At 47.8% G+C, this 24,465-nt stretch overlaps 1 protein-coding gene across 1 annotated transcript in view; it reads right to left on the bottom strand.

Moving 5' to 3' along the window:
• Positions 1-809: 809 nt before the first annotated feature.
• LOC134949658 (connector enhancer of kinase suppressor of ras 2-like) overlaps positions 810-24,465 on the bottom strand; it is a 766,590-nt gene continuing 742,934 nt past the window's right edge. Inside the window, exons 21-25 of the mRNA XM_063938397.1 lie at positions 22,276-22,346; positions 14,619-14,719; positions 10,232-10,739; positions 9,670-9,869; positions 810-8,636 (exon numbers count right to left, since the gene is read on the bottom strand). Coding sequence (XP_063794467.1) covers positions 8,421-8,636; positions 9,670-9,869; positions 10,232-10,739; positions 14,619-14,719; positions 22,276-22,346 — 1,096 coding nt within the window. The 3' untranslated portion in view covers positions 810-8,420. The remainder of the gene's footprint in view (positions 8,637-9,669; positions 9,870-10,231; positions 10,740-14,618; positions 14,720-22,275; positions 22,347-24,465) is intronic.

Genomic DNA, 24,465 nt, shown 5'->3' on the forward strand with positions numbered 1-24,465 from the left:
ACAGCAGCATGGAGGAGCCAGGAAAGCAAGGGTTACAGAGCATTTGCCCCTCAATTGCTGGTGTGTGGGTACTAGGGCTAATAAATACAATTACCCCATAGCACAGTCACATGTACAAAGAACAATCACAAAGCTCCATCTCAGTCTCACTCAAAAAGTTCAGTCAGAATTGAGAGGAGGAGGAGTTAGGATTGCAGATGGGAGGAGTTGGGACTTGTAGAGGGAGGAGTCAAGATTAAACAGTAAATCGCCCCCCCTAAAGAAAAGTCTAGATCCGTCCCTGCTCCTGGGATTAGGAGACACTGACCCCTTTCATAAAGTTATGCATCAATACAACACTCCGTGTAAAACATACATTTTTTGCAATTACATATTGGCCGCCTATGGCAGCGAAACCACGCAACAGAGTCACCTATATGTGTGTGTGTGTGTGTGTGTGTGTGTGTGTGTGTTAGTGCAATTTAACCTCCTGTTGCATGAAAAGCTACAACATCACAACATTGTGGCATTGTGTGGGCCACAGCCTCCAGGCGATGATACACACATCTCACACACAGTTACTTTGTATTGAGAAGCTACACCCAGCAGCACAGGGGTGCGTGGCCTGGCAGCGCAGGGGTGCGTGGCCTGGCAGCGCAGGGGTGTGTGGCCTGGCAGCACAGGAATGATGTGTTTGTGCCATGTTGGAAAGCGGAGGCACAGACACGACGTAGAGACAATGGTGTAAAATAATAAACCTTCAGCATTGTCTGTGCCCGGGCTGCAGATAAGCTGGACCAATAATGACCCATCAGAAAGGAAGACACCAGTGTAGATAGCCATTTATTCTGTGAGAGGCAGTACCTTTATATAATACACAAGTCAGCTTAATAATATAGGAAGGAACGCTTGTAAATAATACAGAGTGTAAGCTCAGAGGGCAAGGCTTCAGTGCTCATTAGGGGGATTTGGATATTACCAGGAATGACGCAGCCTCTGCTTTACATTATTCTGGATATTACAAGGCGTGTGGCCACGGAGCTTTGTATGTTCTCCTCTGTGAGTCACAATATCATTATAATGTACAACAGGGGGCTCATTCTACCATGTATAAATAATATTATGCTATTGAGAAATGGTAGAAAAATTAGTTATCTGCTATAACTACAGAACTAAAATCAAATGGTTAACAGCGTCTTATGCCGGGGGAGAGTTATCAAATCTTGAAGTGAGATAAAGCGGGGAAGTTGCCCATAGCAACCAATAACTCACTTATACAGCGCAGCCTGTAAAATGACACAATCGGGTTGGTTGCTATGGACAACTGCTTTATCTCTCCAGGATTTGATAAATCTCCCCGTTAGCTAGCATATAAATGATACCCTTTCCTGGCATTAGATGACATTCGGTTGCCTGGGCACAGTTGGTTCTGCCAGGATAGCAGATGTGAGTGAGTGTACATGGCACCTGCTAATGTGGCTACATACATTATATGTCAGACACTGGGTCACCTATAATAGAGGGTTCACAAGCCCCATTGTAAAACATGCTGGGGAACTTGCCGCTGTACCCCAAAGAAACATGTACACGGACTGGCATTGAGCCAACAACACAGGAGGGACTTGGTATGTTCAGGCTTGGTAACGGTAAGGGGTACGACTGAAATATTTCCACAAGGGGTCTCTCTTCCTATGACACCAGGGGGCTGAGATCGGGGTAATTTATTCAGGCTCCATTATTCATTTAATTGTGGGCCATATGCAAATGCCCCTTTATTCAAAGTGCCCCGATTCTGGCCCTCACCAAGGGGCAATATCCCAAACTCTGTTCTCTGACCTGGAGGATATAAAGTGTCACTCATTGTCCTCTCCTGCTGGGCCCCAGGCAGTAATGGGCCTGGGTCTCAGCCACCTCCCTTGCCCCTGTATACATGGGGCCAATAGTCTTTCCAGCATTGTATCCTCCTTTACCCGTATGTCTTCTTCAGCGTCTTCCCGCCATAGCGGTCGGTAAAGGTCAGTGTTATGGGTTCCAAATCGAGGAACAAGTTCATTGCGCTCTGGATTTTCTGTTCTGTTTTCTTGTTAATGTTTTGTGATCTGCAAATAAAAAACCTTGAATAAACTCGGTGACATTTTTGGGAAATGTCCTATTGTCCGGTCATGCGTCCTTTGTGCGGCTGCTTTCAGGGGACCCCCAAGTGATAAGGGCACAAAGGTGCCAGTGGCTCTGAGCGGTCAGTATAACTATACTGTGATGAAATCTGCATCATGTAGACCGGTGGTTCCCAAGCTGGGTGCTGTGACACCCTGGGGTGGTTTGAGGCACTTGTAGGGGTGCCCCAGGACCAAATCAAATTATTTACCGTCAAGGTGACTGGCAAAACCAGAGCTGGCGGCTGCCAATCTTAAAATATGTGAACAATTGGAAACACAGCTCTGTACACCGCCACATAACTGACCCTAAGGGCGACAGGTGAGCGCAGCCCTGCCCCCGCCACATAACTGACCCTAAGGGCGACAGGTGAGCGCAGCCCTGCCCCCGCCACATAACTGACCCTAAGGGCGACAGGTAGGCACAATTTACATACATTTATATTTTTTTCTGAATTTATCAATAAAAAACTTTTGGCCTGGGGGTGCTGTAATAAAATGCTGATTGTAGACTAAAAGATGAATATTTGGGAGCGAAATCGTTTTGTGGGATCATCATTAAATGGCTGTAATCAAAACTCAAGGTGACCGTGGACCATTACAGATGACTGCTACCTGGAGGGGCTCAGCACGTCTAGAGCATGAACAAGACGCATTTGTGTGACCTTTGCCTACATGCGACAGACCCCTCACACCTCCGCGCTGCCTTCCAGCCGTACAGCTTGTCGCCGCCATAAAGTTCCCTGTTCTGCAATCTCGCATATCTGTCCGTTCCCTTAACGCCAGCTGGCGTCATACCCACTTTGCAGCCACCTATAAATGTTTGTCTTTATATTACAATCTGCAATTTTTTATTAATATTCTACTTTATGTCTGGACACACAATATTCTCTGTAGATCTGTATAACATTACTTTCAGTTGTTGCTACTTTGTGGAGTGTGTGTGTGGGGGAAATGTATCAAAGATTGGAGAGAGATAGTGGGCCTGATTCAGCTCTGGTTGTAGTTGCGGCACATGATGCAAAGTACCGATGTTCGGCTCTGCGATGTCGGTCTTATTACGGCATCAGACTGTCAGTAATTTTATGGTCCAATCCTGTGCCTTTGGATGCAGCTCGGATCAGTAATGCAGAGGGAGGCGTAACGCTGCGTTACCATATTAGTGAGATCACTGCTGCAACTCCAGCTACAGCTGAATCAGCCCTAAAGTAGAGAGAGATAAAGTACCAGCCAATCAGCTCAGCCTGTAACGCGGCAGTTAGAAGCTGATTGGCTGATACTTTGTCTCTCTCTCTAAGCTTTGATACATTTGCCCCTTATAGTATTTTAGGAACTGATTCTGATTTGGGAGTAAAGTAGGAAAGAGCAGGCAGCTTCGCACCTTGGTAAAACCATGAGGCACTGCAGGGGGGCGTATTTAAAATGCGCAGAGAGATGTATATTTGGGTGGGGTGTGGCCAAACTGAAATCTAACTTGCAGTGTAAGAATAAGCTGTCCAGGATTTGTGGGCTACATGCAGAAGCAGCCAGTATTTATCCTGCATGCAAAAATAATACATGTATTTGCACCTGCATTGCAGCGTGGTTTGTCTAGGTGCACAGGTAAGACCCCATAACTCTGCGACCCATTGTAACAATTCCCCCCCCATACCTGGATCGGGAAAATGGGAATATTCAACAAGTTTCGAAATCCCGACTCTCTGATCTGCTTCGCAAATCAGGGATTTTTAACATGAAGATTTTCCCAGAATCCCAGACGGAACACCGTTCATTGAGGGTAGCCGACCGGGGAATAGGGGAGATGGCAGGCAGGCGTATGGGGGTCTTCACTTGCTCTTTCTTAATTTATTCCCAACTTCAAATCAGGCCCAGAGACAATTCTTCCTATAGTAAGAAGATAACTATTTATTGTAATATTCTATTTAATGGTAATATGTCACCTTAGGGGGTAAAGTGGACTACGAGCGTCTGCCGCCTGGTAACTTGCGATGTACAGACTCTGTAACAGTCAGATTGGAGAGGCTGCGGAACTTGTAGAGCCAATCACAGGAGGGATTTCTATAAATCGTTTATTAGGAAGTGTGTATTATCATGAATAATGCACTCCCTAATGTAAATATCTTATATAAGATGTGCATTATATTTCTGTATCACATACGATGTATATTATTATACTAGATACACATATACTGTAAATGCAGGAGGGCAACTGAGGTCTCCCATGTCCGAAAATCCCACGGAGCATGACTTGGATTGCGGCACCTTTGCTTTCTGATGGTTCAATGGGCTTTAATGTTTGTACGCAATTCCGATATTTTCCAACAGAGCGATTATCAGGATGTGCCGCAATCGCACTGCACACTAAGGTGCCTAACCTAGAATAACGCAATTGTGTAGACATTAGCATACAGACATGAATTAAACCCAATGTACACAAACTTGTATAACAACGCACAGAATGGACAAAAATATTGTATAAAATGCCCTTCAGGCTACGTGTGTAAGGTATATATGAAACATAAATGCATTTGTGTATAGATTTGGGTCCTATCCGCAGATTTCTCATTATGGGATGCAAATATTCCAATACAGAAAACCCCCAGATCCTTCTGATATGGAAGAGTCAGCCTGTATTTGCAGGTGAGAAAACATTGCGTTCCCTGTAATGCAGTCAGTGTAGAGTCACATAGTATCCCCGGAGTACAGTGCGTCACGTGTTTAATTGTGTAATCCATGTGCAATGAAACTTCTTTTTTTTTTTTTTTGGTGCGGTTAAATAAACGCTGCGTAACATTTACAAAGGAATAAAAGGTCAGTGCGGAGCTGCCTCTATGCAATGGGTTTTGCAAACTGAGTTTATTATTTGTTAACAAAATGTTCTCTTCTTCCTTTTTTTTTTTTTATTTATGAACTTGCTACATATAGAACAAATAAATAACTGCGATAATATACTGTACATCAGTATTGTCCCCTCGGTGTGTCACATTCTGCCCGTGGTAATACGGAGTTATATAATTTATAAAAAATATTCAGTTATATATGTGCCTATATATATTTACAGGAAGATGAAATATTTACAGGACTCGGAGTTGCCGGTACTCGCAGCTTCCGGTATGTGCAGATTTGGCAACCCTTTGCCGAAAAGGTACATTAATTCCTAGTCCAGGAGTAAAGCAGACACCTGCTGTTCCTATGTGTATTGGACTACATCCCCAGTTTAGGACCGATGGGTGCTGATGATGCGGAGGTATGAGTGTGTCCTTGGTTGGCCAACAGCCTAGGAGCAGTCATCCTCAGAATACACTGAGACACCAGTTCCGTCAGCGGTTTGTACGCAAGGCGCTGACTCCTCGAAAGACAAGCGTGCCCAAATTGCATCCAAAACTAACAGTGGTAATCCTTCCTTTAATCACAGTGACTCGTCCAACTCAAAACGTCCCATCGAGGACCAAGTGTTTGGATGGCAATGAGAAGTGTAATGGGTAGCAAAGAATAAACGTTCGGCGTTCCCCGGGAACAGCGTAGTAATCACAGTGACCTGCCGAGGGAAAAGCCTAGGAGCATTTAGGAGTAATGTGGAACGCAATGTTTTGGTAATTGGGAGGACAAACGAGAAGAGTCCTATTAGGTTTAGGTCTGCAAACCCCACCATCAGCTGCCATTGTGCATTTAGATGCTGTCAGCGTCCTGGCGTCCGTCGCCTTACAGAGATTGGCGTATAAATCGGAGAAGATCAGCGAGTGGACACAGCGAGGGCTGGTCTGCTACAGGTTACAGGTGCAGGGATACGGGATTAACCTGAGAAATCCATTTTGGATTACTAGTGAACACTGAGATATACTGCAATAAATTATAACTAATATACCGCGCTCTCACTATATATAACCTAACGCTGGAACCTAATGCTGCCGTCAGTCCATTATATTACCCAGCACTACAGTGAATAACACTTCCCATGATGAAGTTTATAAGGATATTTAAATTCTCCGAATTCTGTCCCCTTTATAAAAGAAAATGATTTAATCTCCTGGGAAATCAAATATTCCTATAATCTACAACAATGAATACTGTGGGGTTATATTATCAGCAATATAATACACAAGTATCCCATGCACGGTGATAATCCGCCCTGTTCTTATTCTAAAGTACTTTTACATTTCCATTATTAAGGACATATATAGGTGTTGGCTTTATATATAATAGTGATATCAGCTGTATATAAAGGAGGTTATACCATCACTATGGTCCGCATGCCACAGATCCAGACTGGTGGTCTCTACGTCAGACCTTGGTGCCCCATCCTTAGGCTGGCAGAATAATAGTGGTGGAGGCAGGAGACGTGACCGCGCCATAACAACTAGTATAACGGTCTACTTTCATTGGTTCCGTAGAATGGGAGAGATGTTGGTGAATGTGCCCATTGGGCATTAGGGAGTTATTATTATTATTATTATTGTTATTAAAAAAAAAAAACCTAGGTGGACACCCTCTTTTATTCAATAAATATATATAAAAATATATTTTCTTTAAAATAGAATGACGGCATGAATAAAAGTGGACATAATGTAAAACGCGTCAGGTATTTGTTGCAAAATAAAAATGATATTTGGACGGTGATTTGCTTTCCGGAGTAAATGGATCAGGGCTAGGTAATGAATAGAACAGACACGCCCTACGTATCGGGAGAGCCGGGTTCCGAGTCTGGTTTAGTGTTTTTCTTGTAAACATTTCTACCTTTAAATCGCCAAATAAAATAAAATAGATTTTTGTTCGTAACTCCACCTTATACATTATTCTCCACTTTTATACATGCCATTAAAATTCAAGTGCCTTGTAGAGTCTGCTATTCACATCGTATGACCTAACCTGCACGTCATAATGAGTAATCTCAGTCCGTCCACTCCACGCCCTTCCTACAACTATCTGCATGTCACCGCGGCGCTGTCCCCACAGTACGTGTTACAGAATACCGTATGCATTTCTACTGGCGTGTGACAACAGTGAAGGATTGCCCTTGAAAGTAACACATGTGACGTGCCGCAAAGAGCTGACAGTTAACAAGAGACAGACCTCGACTATAAGCAGTAAACATTACAATTGTTGGAAGAACCACGTGAGCAGCGCCCACTGTTATTGTACGTATTGGATTTTTTTTCACCTTGCTCCTCGTGTCTGGCTGCACTAACGCGTTTCGCAAACAGAAAATTGACTTTCCAGTGGGAGTGACGGGGCTGCTGCATTTCGCATTCAGTCTCTGGTGCAATAGTATCGTAAATGACTTAAGTCACAGGCTAGTGGCGTTAGAATCACAGTGGATAGATCGATCATCCTGCAATGACTACTATCATTAATACAAGTCCGTTCAGGTCCCGAGAGCTCTGGAGTTGACTGAAAGCCACCTTAGATGACGCATCCCAATAACAGTTAGTCACAAGTCCTGAAGATGTCCTGGCCTGGTGGTGCATGTCCCAAGCTCTCTTTCTTACAAGGAAACCGCTGTTTGCAGGATGCACAATACACATCTTAAGGCACTAAGGGGCTGAGCCGTTTCTGTTTAGCCTGGAACCTTGTCTTCCTCTACTGCTAGGAGTTCTTAATTACAAAATGTAACAATGGTGAAGAGTGATGACCGAAATGCTATTGTATCTGCTAGTCAGGTGTGACAGACCAGAAATAGTTTATAGTATTGTAAGGTTTGACTATCATGTATCATTTTATATACATAGATGCAGTGTCCAATGCAGACAGCGCTTGCATATCTAAATATATAAAACGCGTGGAGTCCATGACTTTATACAGTACGTAAAGGGCACCGATCACCTGCACGCAGTGGAGACAGGCGTTTTGTGGACTACCATGCTACCTGTTAGACGGCCCAACATGAACGGCTACACTGGAACACGGCCAGGCATCCTATGTGGTTATGTCATGTTTGTGACACGGACAAGTCATGGGCGGCTGGCCAAGTGCTTCTGAAGCCTTGTGCAGCCCTCTAAGACCCCCATTACATTGCCGCGGGCACCAGACACACCTAATGGCTCCACTGTGCGTAGGTAATGGGCGCTTAGAAACTCCGTAATAATTCCATGTTGCAGATTCTGATACAAACAGCAAAGTAAAAAATAAAGACCAACTAAGAATACTGGCTTGTTCATGCAATGTCATAGGCATCCTGTGGCTCTAACGTCTTATCCAATCTATGTACAGTCCATTTGATTACATTATGTACAAAACAGACAGTGCTTCTTCCAGGGCGCCATCAGCTTGTCCCTGTGGCGCTGCTCCCGGTCAGACATGCGTTTCAATGAATGAATGTGTGTGCGTGAGCTGGGGGGCCGGTGCCGCGAGTTCTGAGGCACCGTTCTGAGGTTTCAGGGTTCCGCTATACTCACAAATATCCATGAAGAACTCAATGTTTTTTTGCTTCCAGTCTTTGAATTTTTTGGACGTCAAAGCTGGGTCGTTTAGAAGACAGTTTATGATTGACAGGTCCCCTTCTTTTGCCTGTATTGGAAAGCAAATTATACATTTACAAATGTGTATGCGTGTAGAACAGGGAGACAGCCATTTTGTGGGATGGAGCAATGCTTAGCCTACTAATAAATCGATAGGCTGTCACATGACATATGCCACAAAATGGCGGCTTTCACAGATGGGGTCACTGGCTGGTTCTATCCTAAGGGGCCTATTTATCAATGAGTGATAAAGCTTGTTGTGAATGATAAAACTTGTTGAATATGATAAATGGTGCTCCAGCCAATCAGCGCCCAACTGTCATGTGTTTGAAAAATGTCAATTGACAGCTGATTGGCTGGGGCACCATTTATCATATGCAACGCATTTTATCATTCACACTGGGAGCCCCTTAGTACTCAGTCTGTAACATTGACAGTTAGGAGCTAACTGGCTGGTACTTTATCCCCGTGTAATTTATCACTCTACAAGGCTTGATAAATCTGAGCCTCAATCATTACTTTAGTGGGTTCCATACACTGGCGAATCAATGCCCCAACACAGATGTTTGGTCAACAATATAATAGCTCCCTTCTGTGTAATATTGGGGGTCATTCCGAGTTGATCGCTAGCTGCATTCGTTCGCTGTGCAGCGATGAGGATAAAAAACGGCACTTCTGCGCATGCGGCGCAATCCGCACGCGCGACGTACTATTACAACGACCGATGTAGTTTCACACAGGGTCTAGCGAAGCTTTTCAGTCGCACTGCTGGCCGCAGAGTGTTCGAAAAAACGCAGGCGTGCCAGGAAAAACGCAGGCGTGGCTGGGTGAACGCAGGGTGGGTGTGTGACGTCAAAACAGGAACTGAACAGTCTGAAGTCATCGCAAGCGCTGAGTAGGTATTGAGCTACTCTAAAACTGCACAAAAAAACTTTGCCGCCGCTCTGCGATACTTTCGTTCGCACTTCTGCTAAGCTAAAATACACTCCCAGTGGGAGGCGGCATAGCGTTTGCACGGCTGCTAAAACCTGCTAGCGAGCGAACAACTCAGAATGCCCCCATAGTGACAATGTAGCACTTACTTTTAAAGTGCTTTTCAAGACCCGAATACGATGAAGCTTTTCGTTGATAACGGGGTCGTTACACCGTTTTATGAATGACCTCCGGAACTCCTGCTTGGTTGAAGGTCGCTGCTCCCCGAATGCTGATAGGCTGGCGTGTTCCAGGGTTCTGTAGAGCTCCTGCAGTCCGTCTGTGCTTGAGCCGTTGTCTTTCTTGCTGTCTGGAGCAGAAGTGGGACATTTCTTAGCACCGATCCATACTAAACACATTTTACAAGAGACGTCGCTAATCCTATATTATTGCAGCCTTTTCATATTTTGAATAGTTTCATTTATCCAAATTTGTCCACATTCTTGCAGACGAATGTCTCGTAAACAGGAGCCGTAGCCCTAAAGATCATTTCCGCTATAGGACGCACTGTGTAGACCTGGTACCTAAATCTGGCAATCTATAATATTCCAGCACTGCAACATTTTCTCCCGCAGAAGATGGGATCATATGAATAGTCTATGGCATGAGGGGGCATGCAGGTACTTGTAGTTCCCCAGCAGGTTTACACAAAAGACATTTAATGGTCAGTACCTTCTTTGATGGAATTGCCGGCCTTCTGCTTCAGGAACTCCACTTCCGACTTCTCCTCCAATAGCCCGGCGTTCTTGCTGCGGGATTTCCCTCTAGCGTCCCTGTTCCTTGGCAAGCTCTGACTGCGCTGCTTCTCCATCCTGGCATGGGTGGCATGCCCCCTGGGGCACTCTGCCAGAGGGAAGGGGCCATCTCTTTCGTGGTTGTGGCGCCTCTGGACCGGCAGCGTGGCTTGTTTCCTCCTCTCAGGGGACATTCCGGTTCGCCCGGCTACGTACTCCGCATCCGGGGGGACCGTCTGGAGGAAGTGAAGCCCAGAACTGGTCAGAGGAGTCTCTATTAGATCTTGCCAGGAGCGCCTCTCTCTGTAGGTGGGCCGGCACCCGGAGGAGTGGGTACTGCCGAGGCCATCCGGCCTGGATTCTTCCGCAGAGGAATGGGAGTAGGTGGATTCGCTTGAAAAGTGGCGGCCGTGCTTCTGTTCGGGAAACGGACTTGAAGAATTGACCTGGAAAGATGATGAGATCACAATGAGGCAGATATATATATATATATATATATATATTGATTATTCCCTCGATGCAGAAGTATAACAGAGTAGTGTGATCCTTGTTTGTAGATTTACTAATGATAATTTTATTTTGACCACGGTTCCTGTGCAGACGTTAATGGCAGTTTGTGTAAGCCGGGATGACAGTCTGAAAGTTCATTATGTCACCTCAGGCAGCAGACTGGCCGGGTACAAGCCCCTGCCCCAAGGAGCTTACCATCTAATTAGGTTTATGGAAATCAAAAACAGGCAGTGAACTGTAATGTCAGCTGCTCGGCATAAAAGAGCACAAACATTTCCTCATTAACTCTAGACGGTGAGGTGGACGGCAGAGCCGTAACTAGACTTTTTGGTGCCCTGTGCCAGAAAGAGAATTGGTGCCCCCTCCCCCATTGTTCCAAAAGGGGCATGGCAAAACTGACCCCAGAGAAATCCCATGCTATGATGCACATATTATCTATATACACTGCTCAAAAAAATAAAAAAGGGAACACTAAAATAACACATCCTAGATCTGAATGAATGAAATATTCTTATTAAATAATTGGTTCTTTACATAGTTGAATGTGCTGGCAACAAAATCACACAAAAATGATCAATGGAAATCAAATTTATTAACCCATGGAGGTCTGGATTTGGAGTCACACTCAAAATTAAAGTGGAAAAACACACTACAGGCTGATCCAACTTTGATGTAATGTCCTTAAAACAAGTCAAAATGAGGCTCAGTAGTGTGTGTGGCCTCCACGTGCCTGTATGACCTCCCTACAACGCCTGGGCATGCTCCTGATGAGGTGGTGGTGGATGGTCTCCTGAGGGATCTCCTCCCAGACCTGGACTAAAGCATCCGCCAACTCCTGGACAGTCTTGTGGTGCAACGTGGTGTTGGTGGATGGAGCGAGACATGATGTCCCAGATGTGCTCAATTGGATTCAGGTCTGGGGAATGGGCGGGCCAGTCCATAGTCAATGCCTTCGTCTTGCAGTAACTGCTGACACACTCCAGACACATGAGGTCTAGCATTGTCTTGCATTAGGAGGAACCCAGGGCCAACTGCACCAGCATATGGTCTCACAAGGGGTCTAAGGACCTCATCTCGGTACCTAATGGCAGTCAGGCTACCTCTGGTGAGCACATGGAGGGCTGTGCGGCCCCCCAAAGAAATGCCACCCCACACCATTACTGACCCACTGCCAAACCGGTCATGCTGGAGGATGTTGCAGGCAGCAGAACGTTCTCCTTGGCGTCTCCAGACTCAGTCACGTCTGTCACGTGCTCAGTGAAAACCTGCTTTTATCTGTGAAGAGCACAGGGCACCAGTGGCGAATTTGCCAATCTTGGTGTTCTCTGGCAAATGCCAAACGTCCTGCACGGTGTTGGGCTGTAAGCACAACCCCCACCTGTGGACGTCGGGCCCTCATACCACCCTCATGGAGTCTGTTTCTGATCGTTTGAGTAGACACATGCACATTTGTGGCCTGCTGGAGGTCATTTTGCAGGGCTCTGGCAGTGCTCCTCCTGTTCCTCCTTGCACAAAGGCGGAGGTAGCGGTCCTGCTGCTGGGTTGTTGCCCTCCTACGGCCTCCTCCACGTTTCCTGATGTACTGGCCTGTCTCCTGGTAGCGCCTCCATGCTCTGGACACTACGCTGACAGACACAGCAAACCTTCTTGCCACAGCTCGCATTGATGTGCCATCCTGGATGAGCTGCACTACCTGAGCCACTTGTGTGGGTTGTAGACTCCGTCTTATGCTACCACTAGAGTGAAAGCACCACCAGCTTTCAAAAGTGACCAAAACATCAGCCAGAAAGCATAGGAGCTGAGAAGTGGTCTGTGGTCACCACCTGCAGAACAACTCCTTTATTGGGGGTGTCTTGCTAATTGCCTATAATTTTCACCTGTTGTCTATTCCATTTGCACAACAGCATGTGAAATTGATTGTCAATCAGTGTTGCTTCCTAAGTGGACAGTTTGATTTCACAGAAGTGTGATTGACTTGGAGTTACATTGTGTTGTTTAAGTGTTCCCTTTATTTTTTTGAGCAGTGTATATATCTTATATCTATATCCAATCCACAAACCGGCACTCCCTTGTAAGCCACAGTAACTTGCCAGGGTGCCCCAATCAATAAGCATATATATATTACAGAGGAGGTGATTCTGCCCTGTTTACTATGTGTTGCAATCTGGAATTGTGTGACGTGAAATATGCCTGTTACGTTTCGGTACGTTTTTAGAGGGATCCGGTCTGAAGATCGACAGTGTCTAGGTCGACAATGTTTAGGTCGACCACTATAGGTCGACAGTCACTAGGTCGACATGGATGGAAGGTCGACATGTGCTAGGTCGACAGGTCTAAAGGTCGACATGAGTTTTTCACATTTTTTTTTTCTTTATTTGATTTTTTTCATACTTAACGATCCACGTGGACTACGATCGGAACGGTAAAGTGTGCTGAGCGAAGCGAAGGCACCATGCCCGAAGCATGGCGAGCGAAGCGAGCCATGCGAGGGGACGCGGTGCACTAATTTGGGATCCCGGTCACTCTACGAAGAAAACGACACAAAAAAAAAAAAAAATCCTCATGTCGACCTTTAGACCTGACGACCTAGCACATGTCGACCTAGAAGCCCTGTCGACCTTCCATCCATGTCGACCTAGTGACTGTCGACCTATAGTGGTCGACCTAAACATTGTCGACCTAGACACTGTCGATTTGATGAACCACACCCGTTTTTAGATGCACGTGGAATGTGGCTGATTGTCATACACAGAGAAGCCAATAAGTCTATAGGTTCTTCAGCAATGGTCGGAGGTGGCCTGTATCCATACATCACCTGTATATGAGTTTCTTTGTTTACATTGTTTGTACAGTACATACAGACTTTTTTTTAATCTATTTTCCCTAATTTAATTATTTTCCTCCACCGGATCCCCTCCCAGATGATCTCATGGGCAGAGGCGGATTGGCCATGGGGTTTACAGGGAAGATTCCCGGTGGGCCGACGCACCCATGGGGCCTGTTTTGTTTGAGGACATGTGGTCCTTTTTATAGACATAATGAATAATATGCAAAATAATTTGCATATATGAAAATGACTTTGCCACTTAGCCTGTGATTGCAGATGATCTAGTGTATGCTCTGTCTGCCTGCTTGGCTGACATATAAGATTGAGTGAATAGTGATTGGGATACGGTTGGTGTAATAAGCAAGAAAATATATCTTTCTACAGAATTATATAGTTTCCTAAATTCTGAAGGTGTATCATAATGTGCTCATAATATTTAATTTTATTTCTTTTTAACTTCCCCCTTGATGCTGGACATGCCCACTATCTGGAAAGTCTTGGGGGGAGGGTGTTGCTGCCATGGCCCATGGCTAGACCTTACACCTCTGGTGCTGCCCATGTGGGGCCACTAGCACACATTTTTCCAGGGCCGCTTTTTGTTCCCAATCCGCCCCTGCTCATGGGGATCTGATCTATAGAAACAAGGCGACGATAAATGATTGAAACCGAGCTTAGCATCTGTTCCACCTCAACCCCGTCTAACAAGGAGCCCCGGGTAACACCACGTCTTGCCTTATACATTGTATTATAACGTAAAAAAGCAGGAGGAAGGGATCAGTACATTCTGGGATTATTGCGTCTGAACCAATGTTGGGGGGGAAGGGGGGGGGCAGTTGACCCCCCCTTCTTTGATTTCTGTTGGGTGGGCTAAGACTGGACTTTGCAGGGTGTGCACAGGGGCATGTTCACAGATCAGTCATTGCCGGGACCCATTTTCTGTCACCGGCCCAGTGGCTCTGCATGTGGTAGAATGCCCCTGGGGACTCACCGAGGAATTTCGATGGTAGGTGTCACTCACTGTCGTCGGATGTTCCTGCTTTAAAGTCATAGAACCATCGATGTCATCCTGGTCACTTTCACTCCAGTAATCTGCTAAGAACAGAACGAGTCTCAGATTCTCTGTATGGAATGTGTCAATGTTACTCAACAGCTTCTAGTACAGGAGCAACGGAAAGAGACCTAACATCACCCTAACCCACCGCTCTATGCTTCTCACTCACATTCTACCCCACCTGTGTCACCCCTGTCTGTCTGCCCCTCCCCTATAGAGTGTAAGCTCTCATCCTAACCCACCGCTCTATGCTCCTCACTCACTGTCTCTCCTCTGTGTCACCCCTGTCCGTCTGTCCCTCCCCTATAGAGTGTAAGCTCTCATCCTAACCCACCGCTCTCTGTGCCTCACTCACTGTCTCTCCTCTGTGTCACCCCTGTCTGTCTGTCCCTCCCCTATAGAGTGTAAGCTCTCATCCTAACCCACCGCTCTATGCTCCTCACTCACTGTCTCTCCTCTGTGTCACCCCTGTCTGTCTGTCCCTCCTCTATAGAGTGTAAGTTCTCATCCTAACCCACCGCTCTATGCTCCTCACTCACTGTCTCTCCTCTGTGTCATCCCTGTCCGTCTGTCCCTCCCCTATAGAGTGTAATCTCTCATCCTAACCCACCGCTCTATGCTCCTCGCTCACTGTCTCTCCTCTGTGTCACCCCTGTCTATCTGCTCCTCCCCTATAGAGTGTAAGCTCTCATCCTAACCCACCGCTCTATGCTCCTCACTCACTGTCTCTCCTCTGTGTCACCCCTGTCTGTCTCTCCCATATAGAATGTAAGCTTTCATCCTAACCCACCACTCTATGCTCCTCACTCACTGTCTCTCCTCTGTGTCACCCCTGTCTGTCTGTCTCTCCTCTGTAGAGTGTAAGTTCTCATCCTAACCCACCGCTCTATACTCCTCACTCACTGTCTCTCCTCAGTGTCACCCCTGTCTGTCTGTCCCTCCTCTATAGAGTGTAAGTTCTCATCCTAACCCACCGCTCTATGCTCCTCACTCACTGTCTCTCCTCTGTGTCACCCCTGTCTGTCTGTCCTCCCCTATAGAGTGTAATCTCTCATCCTAACCCACCGCTCTATGCTCCTCACTCACTGTCTCTCCTCTGTGTCACCCCTGTCTGTCTGCCCCTCCCCTATAGAGTGTAATCTCTCATCCTAACCCACCGCTCTATGCTCCTCACTCACTGTCTCTCCTCTGTGTCACCCCTGTCTGTCCCTCCTCTGTAGAGTGTAAGTTCTCATCCTAACCCACCGCTCTATGCTCCTCACTTACTGTCTCTCCTCTGTGTCACCCCTGTCTGTCTGTCCCTCCCCTATAGAGTGTAAGCTCTCATCCTAACCCACCGCTCTATGCTCCTCACTCACTGTCTCTCCTCTGTGTCACCCCTGTCTGTCTGTCCCTCCCCTATAGAGTGTAAGCTCTCATCCTAACCCACCGCTCTATGCTCCTCTCTCACTCTCCTCTGTGTCACCGCTGTCTTTCTGTCCCACCCCTATAGAGTGTAATCTCTCATCCTAACCCACCACTCTATGCTCTTCACTCACTGTCTCTCCTCTGTGTCACCCCTGTCTGTCTGCCCCTCCCCTATAGAGTGTAATCTCTCATCCTAACCCACCGCTCTATGCTCTTCACTCACTGTCTCTCCTCTGTGTCACCCCTGTCTGTCTGTCCCTCCCCTATAGAGTGTAATCTCATCCTAACCCACCGCTCTATGCTCCTCACTCACTGTCTCTCCTCTGTGTCACCCCTGTCTGTCTCTCCCATATAGAATGTAAGCTCTCATCCTAACCTACCACTCTATGCTCCTCACTCACTGTATCTCCTCAGTGTCACCCCTGTCTGTCTGTCCCTCCTCTGTAGAGTGTAAGTTCTCATCCTAACCCACTGCTCTATGCTCCTCACTCACTGTCTCTCCTCTGTGTCACCCCTGTCTGTCTGTCCCTCCCCTATAGAGTGTAAGCTCTCATCCTAACCCACCGCTCTATGCTCCTCACTCACTGTCTCTCCTCTGTGTCACCCCTGTCTGTCTGTCCCTCCCCTATAGAGTGTAAGCTCTCATCCTAACCCACCGCTCTATGCTACTCACTCACTGTCTCTCCTCTGTGTCACCCCTGTCTGTCCCTCCCCTATAGAGTGTAAGCTCTCATCCTAACCCACCGCTCTATGCTCCTCACTCACTGTCTCTCCTCTGTGTCACCCCTGTCTGTCTGTCACTCCCCTATAGAGTGTAAGATCTCATCCTCACCCACCGCTCTATGCGCCTCACTCACTGTCTCTCCTCTGTGTCACCCCTGTCTGTCTGTCACTCCCCTATAGAGTGTAAGATCTCATCCTAACCCACCGCTCTATGCTCCTCGCTCACTTTCTCTCCTCTGTGCGACCCCTGTCTGTCCCTCCCCTATAGAGTGTAATCTCTCATCCTAACCCACCGCTCTATGCTCCTCACTCACTCTCTCTCCTCTGTGTCACCCCTGTCTGTCTGCCCCTCCTCTGTAGAGTGTAAGTTCTCATCCTATCCCACCGCTCTATGCTCCTCACTCACTGTCTCTCCTCTGTGTCACCCCTGTCTGTCTGTCCCTCCCCTATAGAGTGTAATCTCTCATCCTAACCCACCGCTCTATGCTCTTCACTCACTGTCTCTCCTCTGTGTCACCCCTGTCTGTCCCTCCCCATAGAGTGTAAACTTTCATCCTAACCCACCACTCTATGCTCCTCACTCAGTGTCTCTCCTCTGTGTCACCCCTGTCTGTCTGCTCCCCCCCTATAGAGTGTAAGCTCTAACCCTAACCCACCGCTCTGTGCTCCTCACTCACTGTCTCTCCTCTGTGTCACCCCTGTCTGTCTGTCCCTCTCCTATAGAGTGTAATCTCTCATCCTAACCCACCGCTCTATGCTCCTCGCTCACTGTCTCTCCTCTGTGTCACCCCTGTCTGTCTGCCCCTCCCCTATAGAGTGTAAGCTCTAATCCTAACCCACTGCTCTATGCTCCTCACTCACTGTCTCCCCTGTGTGTCACCCCTGTCTGTCTGCCCCTCCCCTGTAGAGTGTAAGCTCTCATCCTAACCCACCGCCCTATGCTCCTCACTCACTGTCTCCCCTGTGTGTCACCCCTGTCTGTCCCTCCTCTGTAGAGTGTAAGTTCTCATCCTAACCCACCGCTCTATGCTCCTCACTCACTGTCTCTCCTCTGTGTCACCCCTGTCTGTCTGTCCCTCCCCTATAGAGTGTAAGCTCTCATCCTAACCCACCGCCCTATGCTCCTCACTCACTGTCTCCCCTGTGTGTCACCCCTGTCTGTCCCTCCTCTGTAGAGTGTAAGTTCTCATCCTAACCCACCGCTCTATGTTCCTCACTCACTGTCCTCTGTGTCACCCCTGTCTGTCCCTCCTCTGTAGAGTGTAAGTTCTCATCCTAACCCACCGCTCTATGCTCCTCACTCTCTCTCTCTCCTCTGTGTCACCCCTGTCTGTCTGTCCCTCCCCTATAGAGTGTAAGCTCTCATCCTAACTCACCACTCTATGCTCCTCACTCACTGTCTCTCCTCTGTGTCACCCCTGTCTGTCTGCCCCTCCTCTGTAGAGTGTAAGCTCTCATCCTAACCCACCACTCTATGCTCCTCACTCACTGTCTCTCCTCTGTGTCACCCCTGCCTGCCCCTCCCCTATAGAGTGTAAACTCTCATCCTAACCCACCGCTCTATGCTCCTCACTCACTGTCTCTCCTCTGTGTCACCCCTGTCTGTCTGTCCCTCCCCTATAGAGTGTAAGCTCTCATCCTAACCCACCGCTCTATGCTCCTCACTCACTGTCTCTCCTCTGTGTCACCCCTGTCTGTCTGTCCCTCCCCTATAGAGTGTAAGCTCTCATCCTAACCCACCACTCTATGCTCCTCACTCACTGTCTCTCCTCTGTGTCACCCCTGTCTGTCCCTCCCCTATAGAGTGTAAGCTCTCATCCTAACCCACCGCTCTATGCTCCTCACTCACTGTCTCTCCTCTGTGTCACCCCTGTCTGTCCCTCCCCTATAGAGTGTAAGCTCTCATCCTCACCCACCGCTCTATGCGCCTCACTCACTGTCTCTCCTCTGTGTCACCCCTGTCTGTCTGTCACTCCCCTATAGAGTGTAAGATCTCATCCTAACCCACCGCTCTATGCTCCTCGCTCACTTTCTCTCCTCTGTGCGACCCCTGTCTGTCTGTCCCTCCCCTATAGAGTGTAATCTCTCATCCTAACCCACCGCTCTATGCTCCTCACTCACTCTCTCTCCTCTGTGTCACCCCTGTCTGTCTGCCCCTCCTCTGTAGAGTGTAAGTTCTCATCCTATCCCACCGCTCTATGCTCCTCACTCACTGTCTCTCCTCTGTGTCACCCCTGTCTGTCTGTCCCTCCCCTATAGAGTGTAATCTCTCATCCTAACCCACCGCTCTATGCTCCTCACTCACTGTCTCTCCTCTGTGTCACCCCTGTCTGTCCCTCCCCATAGAGTGTAAACTTTCATCCTAACCCACCACTCTATGCTCCTCACTCAGTGTCTCTCCTCTGTGTCACCCCTGTCTGTCTGCTCCCCCCTATAGAGTGTAAGCTCTAACCCTAACCCACCGCTCTGTGCTCCTCACTCACTGTCTCTCCTCTGTGTCACCCCTGTCTGTCTGTCCCTCTCCTATAGAGTGTAATCTCTCATCCTAACCCACCGCTCTATGCTCCTCACTCACTGTCTCTCCTCTGTGTCACCCCTGTCTGTCTGCCCCTCCCCTATAGAGTGTAAACTCTAATCCTAACCCACTGCTCTATGCTCCTCACTCACTGTCTCCCCTGTGTGTCACCCCTGTCTGTCTGCCCCTCCCCTGTAGAGTGTAAGCTCTCATCCTAACCCACCGCTCTATGCTCCTCACTCACTGTCTCCCCTGTGTGTCACCCCTGTCTGTCTGCCCCTCCCCTGTAGAGTGTAAACTCTCATCCTAACCCACCACTCTAGGCTCTTCACTCACTGTCTCTCCTCTGTGTCACCCCTGTCTGTCTGCCCCTCCCCTATAGAGTGTAATCTCTCATCCTAACCCACCGCTCTATGCTCTTCACTCACTGTCTCTCCTCTGTGTCACCCCTGTCTGTCTGTCTGTCCCTCCCCTATAGAGTGTAATCTCATCCTAACCCACCGCTCTATGCTCCTCACTCACTGTCTCTCCTCTGTGTCACCCCTGTCTGTCTCTCCCATATAGAATGTAAGCTCTCATCCTAACCTACCACTCTATGCTCCTCACTCACTGTATCTCCTCAGTGTCACCCCTGTCTGTCTGTCCCTCCTCTGTAGAGTGTAAGTTCTCATCCTAACCCACTGCTCTATGCTCCTCACTCACTGTCTCTCCTCTGTGTCACCCCTGTCTGTCTGTCCCTCCCCTATAGAGTGTAAGCTCTCATCCTAACCCACCGCTCTATGCTCCTCACTCACTGTCTCTCCTCTGTGTCACCCCTGTCTGTCTGTCCCTCCCCTATAGAGTGTAAGCTCTCATCCTAACCCACCGCTCTATGCTCCTCACTCACTGTCTCTCCTCTGTGTCACCCCTGTCTGTCCCTCCCCTATAGAGTGTAAGCTCTCATCCTAACCCACCGCTCTATGCTCCTCACTCACTGTCTCTCCTCTGTGTCACCCCTGTCTGTCTGTCACTCCCCTATAGAGTGTAAGATCTCATCCTCACCCACCGCTCTATGCGCCTCACTCACTGTCTCTCCTCTGTGTCACCCCTGTCTGTCTGTCACTCCCCTATAGAGTGTAAGATCTCATCCTAACCCACCGCTCTATGCTCCTCGCTCACTTTCTCTCCTCTGTGCGACCCCTGTCTGTCTGTCCCTCCCCTATAGAGTGTAATCTCTCATCCTAACCCACCGCTCTATGCTCCTCACTCACTCTCTCTCCTCTGTGTCACCCCTGTCTGTCTGCCCCTCCTCTGTAGAGTGTAAGTTCTCATCCTATCCCACCGCTCTATGCTCCTCACTCACTGTCTCTCCTCTGTGTCACCCCTGTCTGTCTGTCCCTCCCCTATAGAGTGTAATCTCTCATCCTAACCCACCGCTCTATGCTCCTCACTCACTGTCTCTCCTCTGTGTCACCCCTGTCTGTCCCTCCCCATAGAGTGTAAACTTTCATCCTAACCCACCACTCTATGCTCCTCACTCAGTGTCTCTCCTCTGTGTCACCCCTGTCTGTCTGCTCCCCCCTATAGAGTGTAAGCTCTAACCCTAACCCACCGCTCTGTGCTCCTCACTCACTGTCTCTCCTCTGTGTCACCCCTGTCTGTCTGTCCCTCTCCTATAGAGTGTAATCTCTCATCCTAACCCACCGCTCTATGCTCCTCGCTCACTGTCTCTCCTCTGTGTCACCCCTGTCTGTCTGCCCCTCCCCTATAGAGTGTAAGCTCTCATCCTAACCCACTGCTCTATGCTCCTCACTCACTGTCTCCCCTGTGTGTCACCCCTGTCTGTCTGCCCCTCCCCTGTAGAGTGTAAGCTCTCATCCTAACCCACCGCTCTATGCTCCTCACTCACTGTCTCCCCTGTGTGTCACCCCTGTCTGTCTGCCCCTCCCCTGTAGAGTGTAAGCTCTCATCCTAACCCACCGCTCTATGCTCCTCACTCACTGTCTCTCCTCTGTGTCACCCCTGTCTGTCTGTCCCTCTCCTATAGAGTGTAAGCTCTCATCCTAACCCACCGCTCTATGCTCCTCACTCACTGTCTCCCCTGTGTGTCACCCCTGTCTGTCTGCCCCTCCCCTGTAGAGTGTAAGCTCTTATCCTAACCCACACTCTATGCTCCTCACTCACTGTCTCTCCTCAGTGTCACCCCTGTCTGTCTGCTCCCCCCTATAGAGTGTAAGCTCTCACCCTAACCCACCGCTCTATGCTCCTCACTCACTGTCTCTCCTCTGTGTCACCCCTGTCTGTCTGTCCCTCCCCTATAGAGTGTAAGCTCTCATCCTAACCCACCGCTCTATGCTCCTTACTCACTGTCTCTCCTCTGTGTCACCCCTGTCTGTCCCTCCCCTATAGAGTGTAAGCTCTCATCCTAACCCACCGCTCTATGCTCCTCACTCACTGTCTCTCCTCTGTGTCACCCCTGTCTGTCTGTCACTCCCCTATAGAGTGTAAGCTCTCATCCTAACCCACCGCTCTATGCTCCTCACTCACTGTCTCTCCTCTGTGTCACTCTGTCTGTCTACCCTCCCTTTAAAATGTAAGCTCTTACGAGCAGGGCCCTCTGCCCTGTCTAAAAGCTCTTCAGAGAAAGCAGCAACAGTGACATCTATAGGCTGTTAGAAGCTACTACAGTCCGTCAAAAGCACTTTCTAGGTTTGCTCATCGGTTTAGCATTCAGTGAGAGAATAAGTGAAAATTGATTGTTCTCTGAACACTGAGGAAGGTCTTACAGTAAATGCCTATACTGTGTGTCAGAAATGTACAGTAACACTGCGGTAAATATAGTATAACAGATACAGCCACTGTTATTTACAGTTTACACTATGGAGTAAAATAGTAGCGGAATATTTTATTTATAAGCACAGAACACCCCTGGGTTTCATCTCCAAATGCAGAAATGACTATAAACCTTACCTTCATTAGGTCTGATGTCCTTCTCATCTGGCGTATACCCAATGGCAGCGAGCCCCAGCCGGTTCATCCATCTATGAAGAAGGCAGCGGAATAAACACAAAAGCCACAGACCGTGAGCTAATTAGATTAAACCTTGCCTGAAAAAGAGGCAACAACTACAGAAACAGTCACCCAATAAACAGCAACGTCTATACACAGAGAGTCGTTTATACGCATCATGATCAGCTCCCAACGACAGCGCCGCATACCTGACTGTGTTACTGACTGTGGTTTGTAAAAAGCAAATCTGATATTGTGATTCATTTTTCCATAACTAGGTCACATCCACAGCAAATTAATTTACTTGGTCTTCACCAAATCTTTCTTATAGCAAGAGTAGTACTGTATTTCCACACAATGCATTGTCACTAAGGTGGTCATTCCAAGTTGATCGCTAGCTGCATTCATTCGCTCTGCAGCGAAGAGGCAAAAAAAGGCACTTCTGTGCATACGTATGCGGCGCAATGCGCACGCGCGTCGTACCATTGCAACGAACAATGTATTTTCACACAAGGTCTAGCGAAGCTTTTCAGTCGCACTGCTGGCCGCAGAGTGATTGACAGGAAGGGGGCGTTTCTGGGTGTCAACTGACCGTTTTCAGGGAGTGTTCGAAAAAACGCAGGCGTGCCAGGAAAAACGCAGGCATGCCAGGAAAAACGCAGGCGTGGCTGGGTGAACGCAGGGCGTGTTTGTGACGTCAAAACAGGAACTGAACAGTCTGAAGTGATCGCAAGCGCTGAGTAGGTATTGAGCTACTCTGAAACTGCACAAAAAAACTTTGCCGCCGCTCTGCGATCCTTTCGTTCGCACCTCTGCTAAGCTAAAATACACTCCAGTGGGAGGCGGCATAGCGTTTGCACGGCTGCTAAAAACTGCTAGCGAGCGATCAACTCGGAATAACCACCTAAATTATGTGTAAATATACAATATAACTCGTGCAAGGAATCTCTTTTACAGTTATGCTCATTAGTCATTTCATGCATCGTCTGTGTGATAATATGTAGCGTGGACTCGCACATCACATTGCACCGGTTACAGTGTCACAATAGAGAATTGGAGAAAACCTCTGTAATAGGATCAGCTATACTGTACGCTGCATTCTGAGACTTCGCCAGTAGATGTCAGCGTTCCACCATCTGGCTGCAGTACCCCTCTCTCTAACAGACAGATGACAGCCAGCCAGCAGTAAAAATAGATTTCTCTTCTAAATTTAGCTTCTCTTGTGATTACAGCTGAAACATAAAACACGGCTTATATTTTATTTGCTGCGAGAGTGCGGCTGAGCTGGGAAGGGGGACTAGTAACTCACCCAAGGAGCTGATGTCAGCTGGTCCTCAGGGGACTATATATACTGTATACACTAACAACAACTGCCAGTGAGGAATCTGATAATTGTGTAACTTGCACTGCACAGATAAGAGCAGATCACTGATCGCTTTCTGGGGTTTAATGCAAAGTCTGCACCTAAACGTAATGGTTGTAAATGAGCACTTATTTGATGCTCAGCTTCCCTGTTTTGGGGGGTAGGTACTGGGGATGTTCCATCGCCCTGTCTGGTTGCATAGCAGTGGCGCACCCAGGGGGGGTTTCCGAGTACCCAGAAACCCCCCTCCACTAAAAAAAAAAACATTTTTTTTTTTAAAGCTGCATGAGTATTATTAATGACTGTCTAGCGTCCTCTGCAGCCTGCTGTCTTCCTGGTGGCACTTGCAAGTGCAATAAAAGTTTACTTTATTTTAATTATAGTACATATATATCCATGTGCCTACATATATATACATGTATATACATACATACATACATATAAACACACACACACACACACACACACACACACACACACACACACACACACACACACACACATATGATATATATATATACACATGTGTATATATATGTGTACTGTATGTGTGTGTGTAGTATATATATATATATATATATATATGTATGCATGTTTAATATGCTATGTATATGTGTATATGGGTTCACTACGATCTCCCGGCGGCCGGCCTCCCGGCGACCAGCATACCGGCGCCGGGAGGCCGGCCGCCGGCTTACCAACAGTGTGGCGAGCGCAAATGAGCCCCTTGCGGGCTCGCTGCGCTCACCACGATACGCGCGCCACACTATTCTATTCTCCCTCCAGGG

Source organism: Pseudophryne corroboree, chromosome 8 (genome assembly GCF_028390025.1).
Source record: "Pseudophryne corroboree isolate aPseCor3 chromosome 8, aPseCor3.hap2, whole genome shotgun sequence".
NCBI lineage: Eukaryota > Metazoa > Chordata > Amphibia > Anura > Myobatrachidae > Pseudophryne > Pseudophryne corroboree.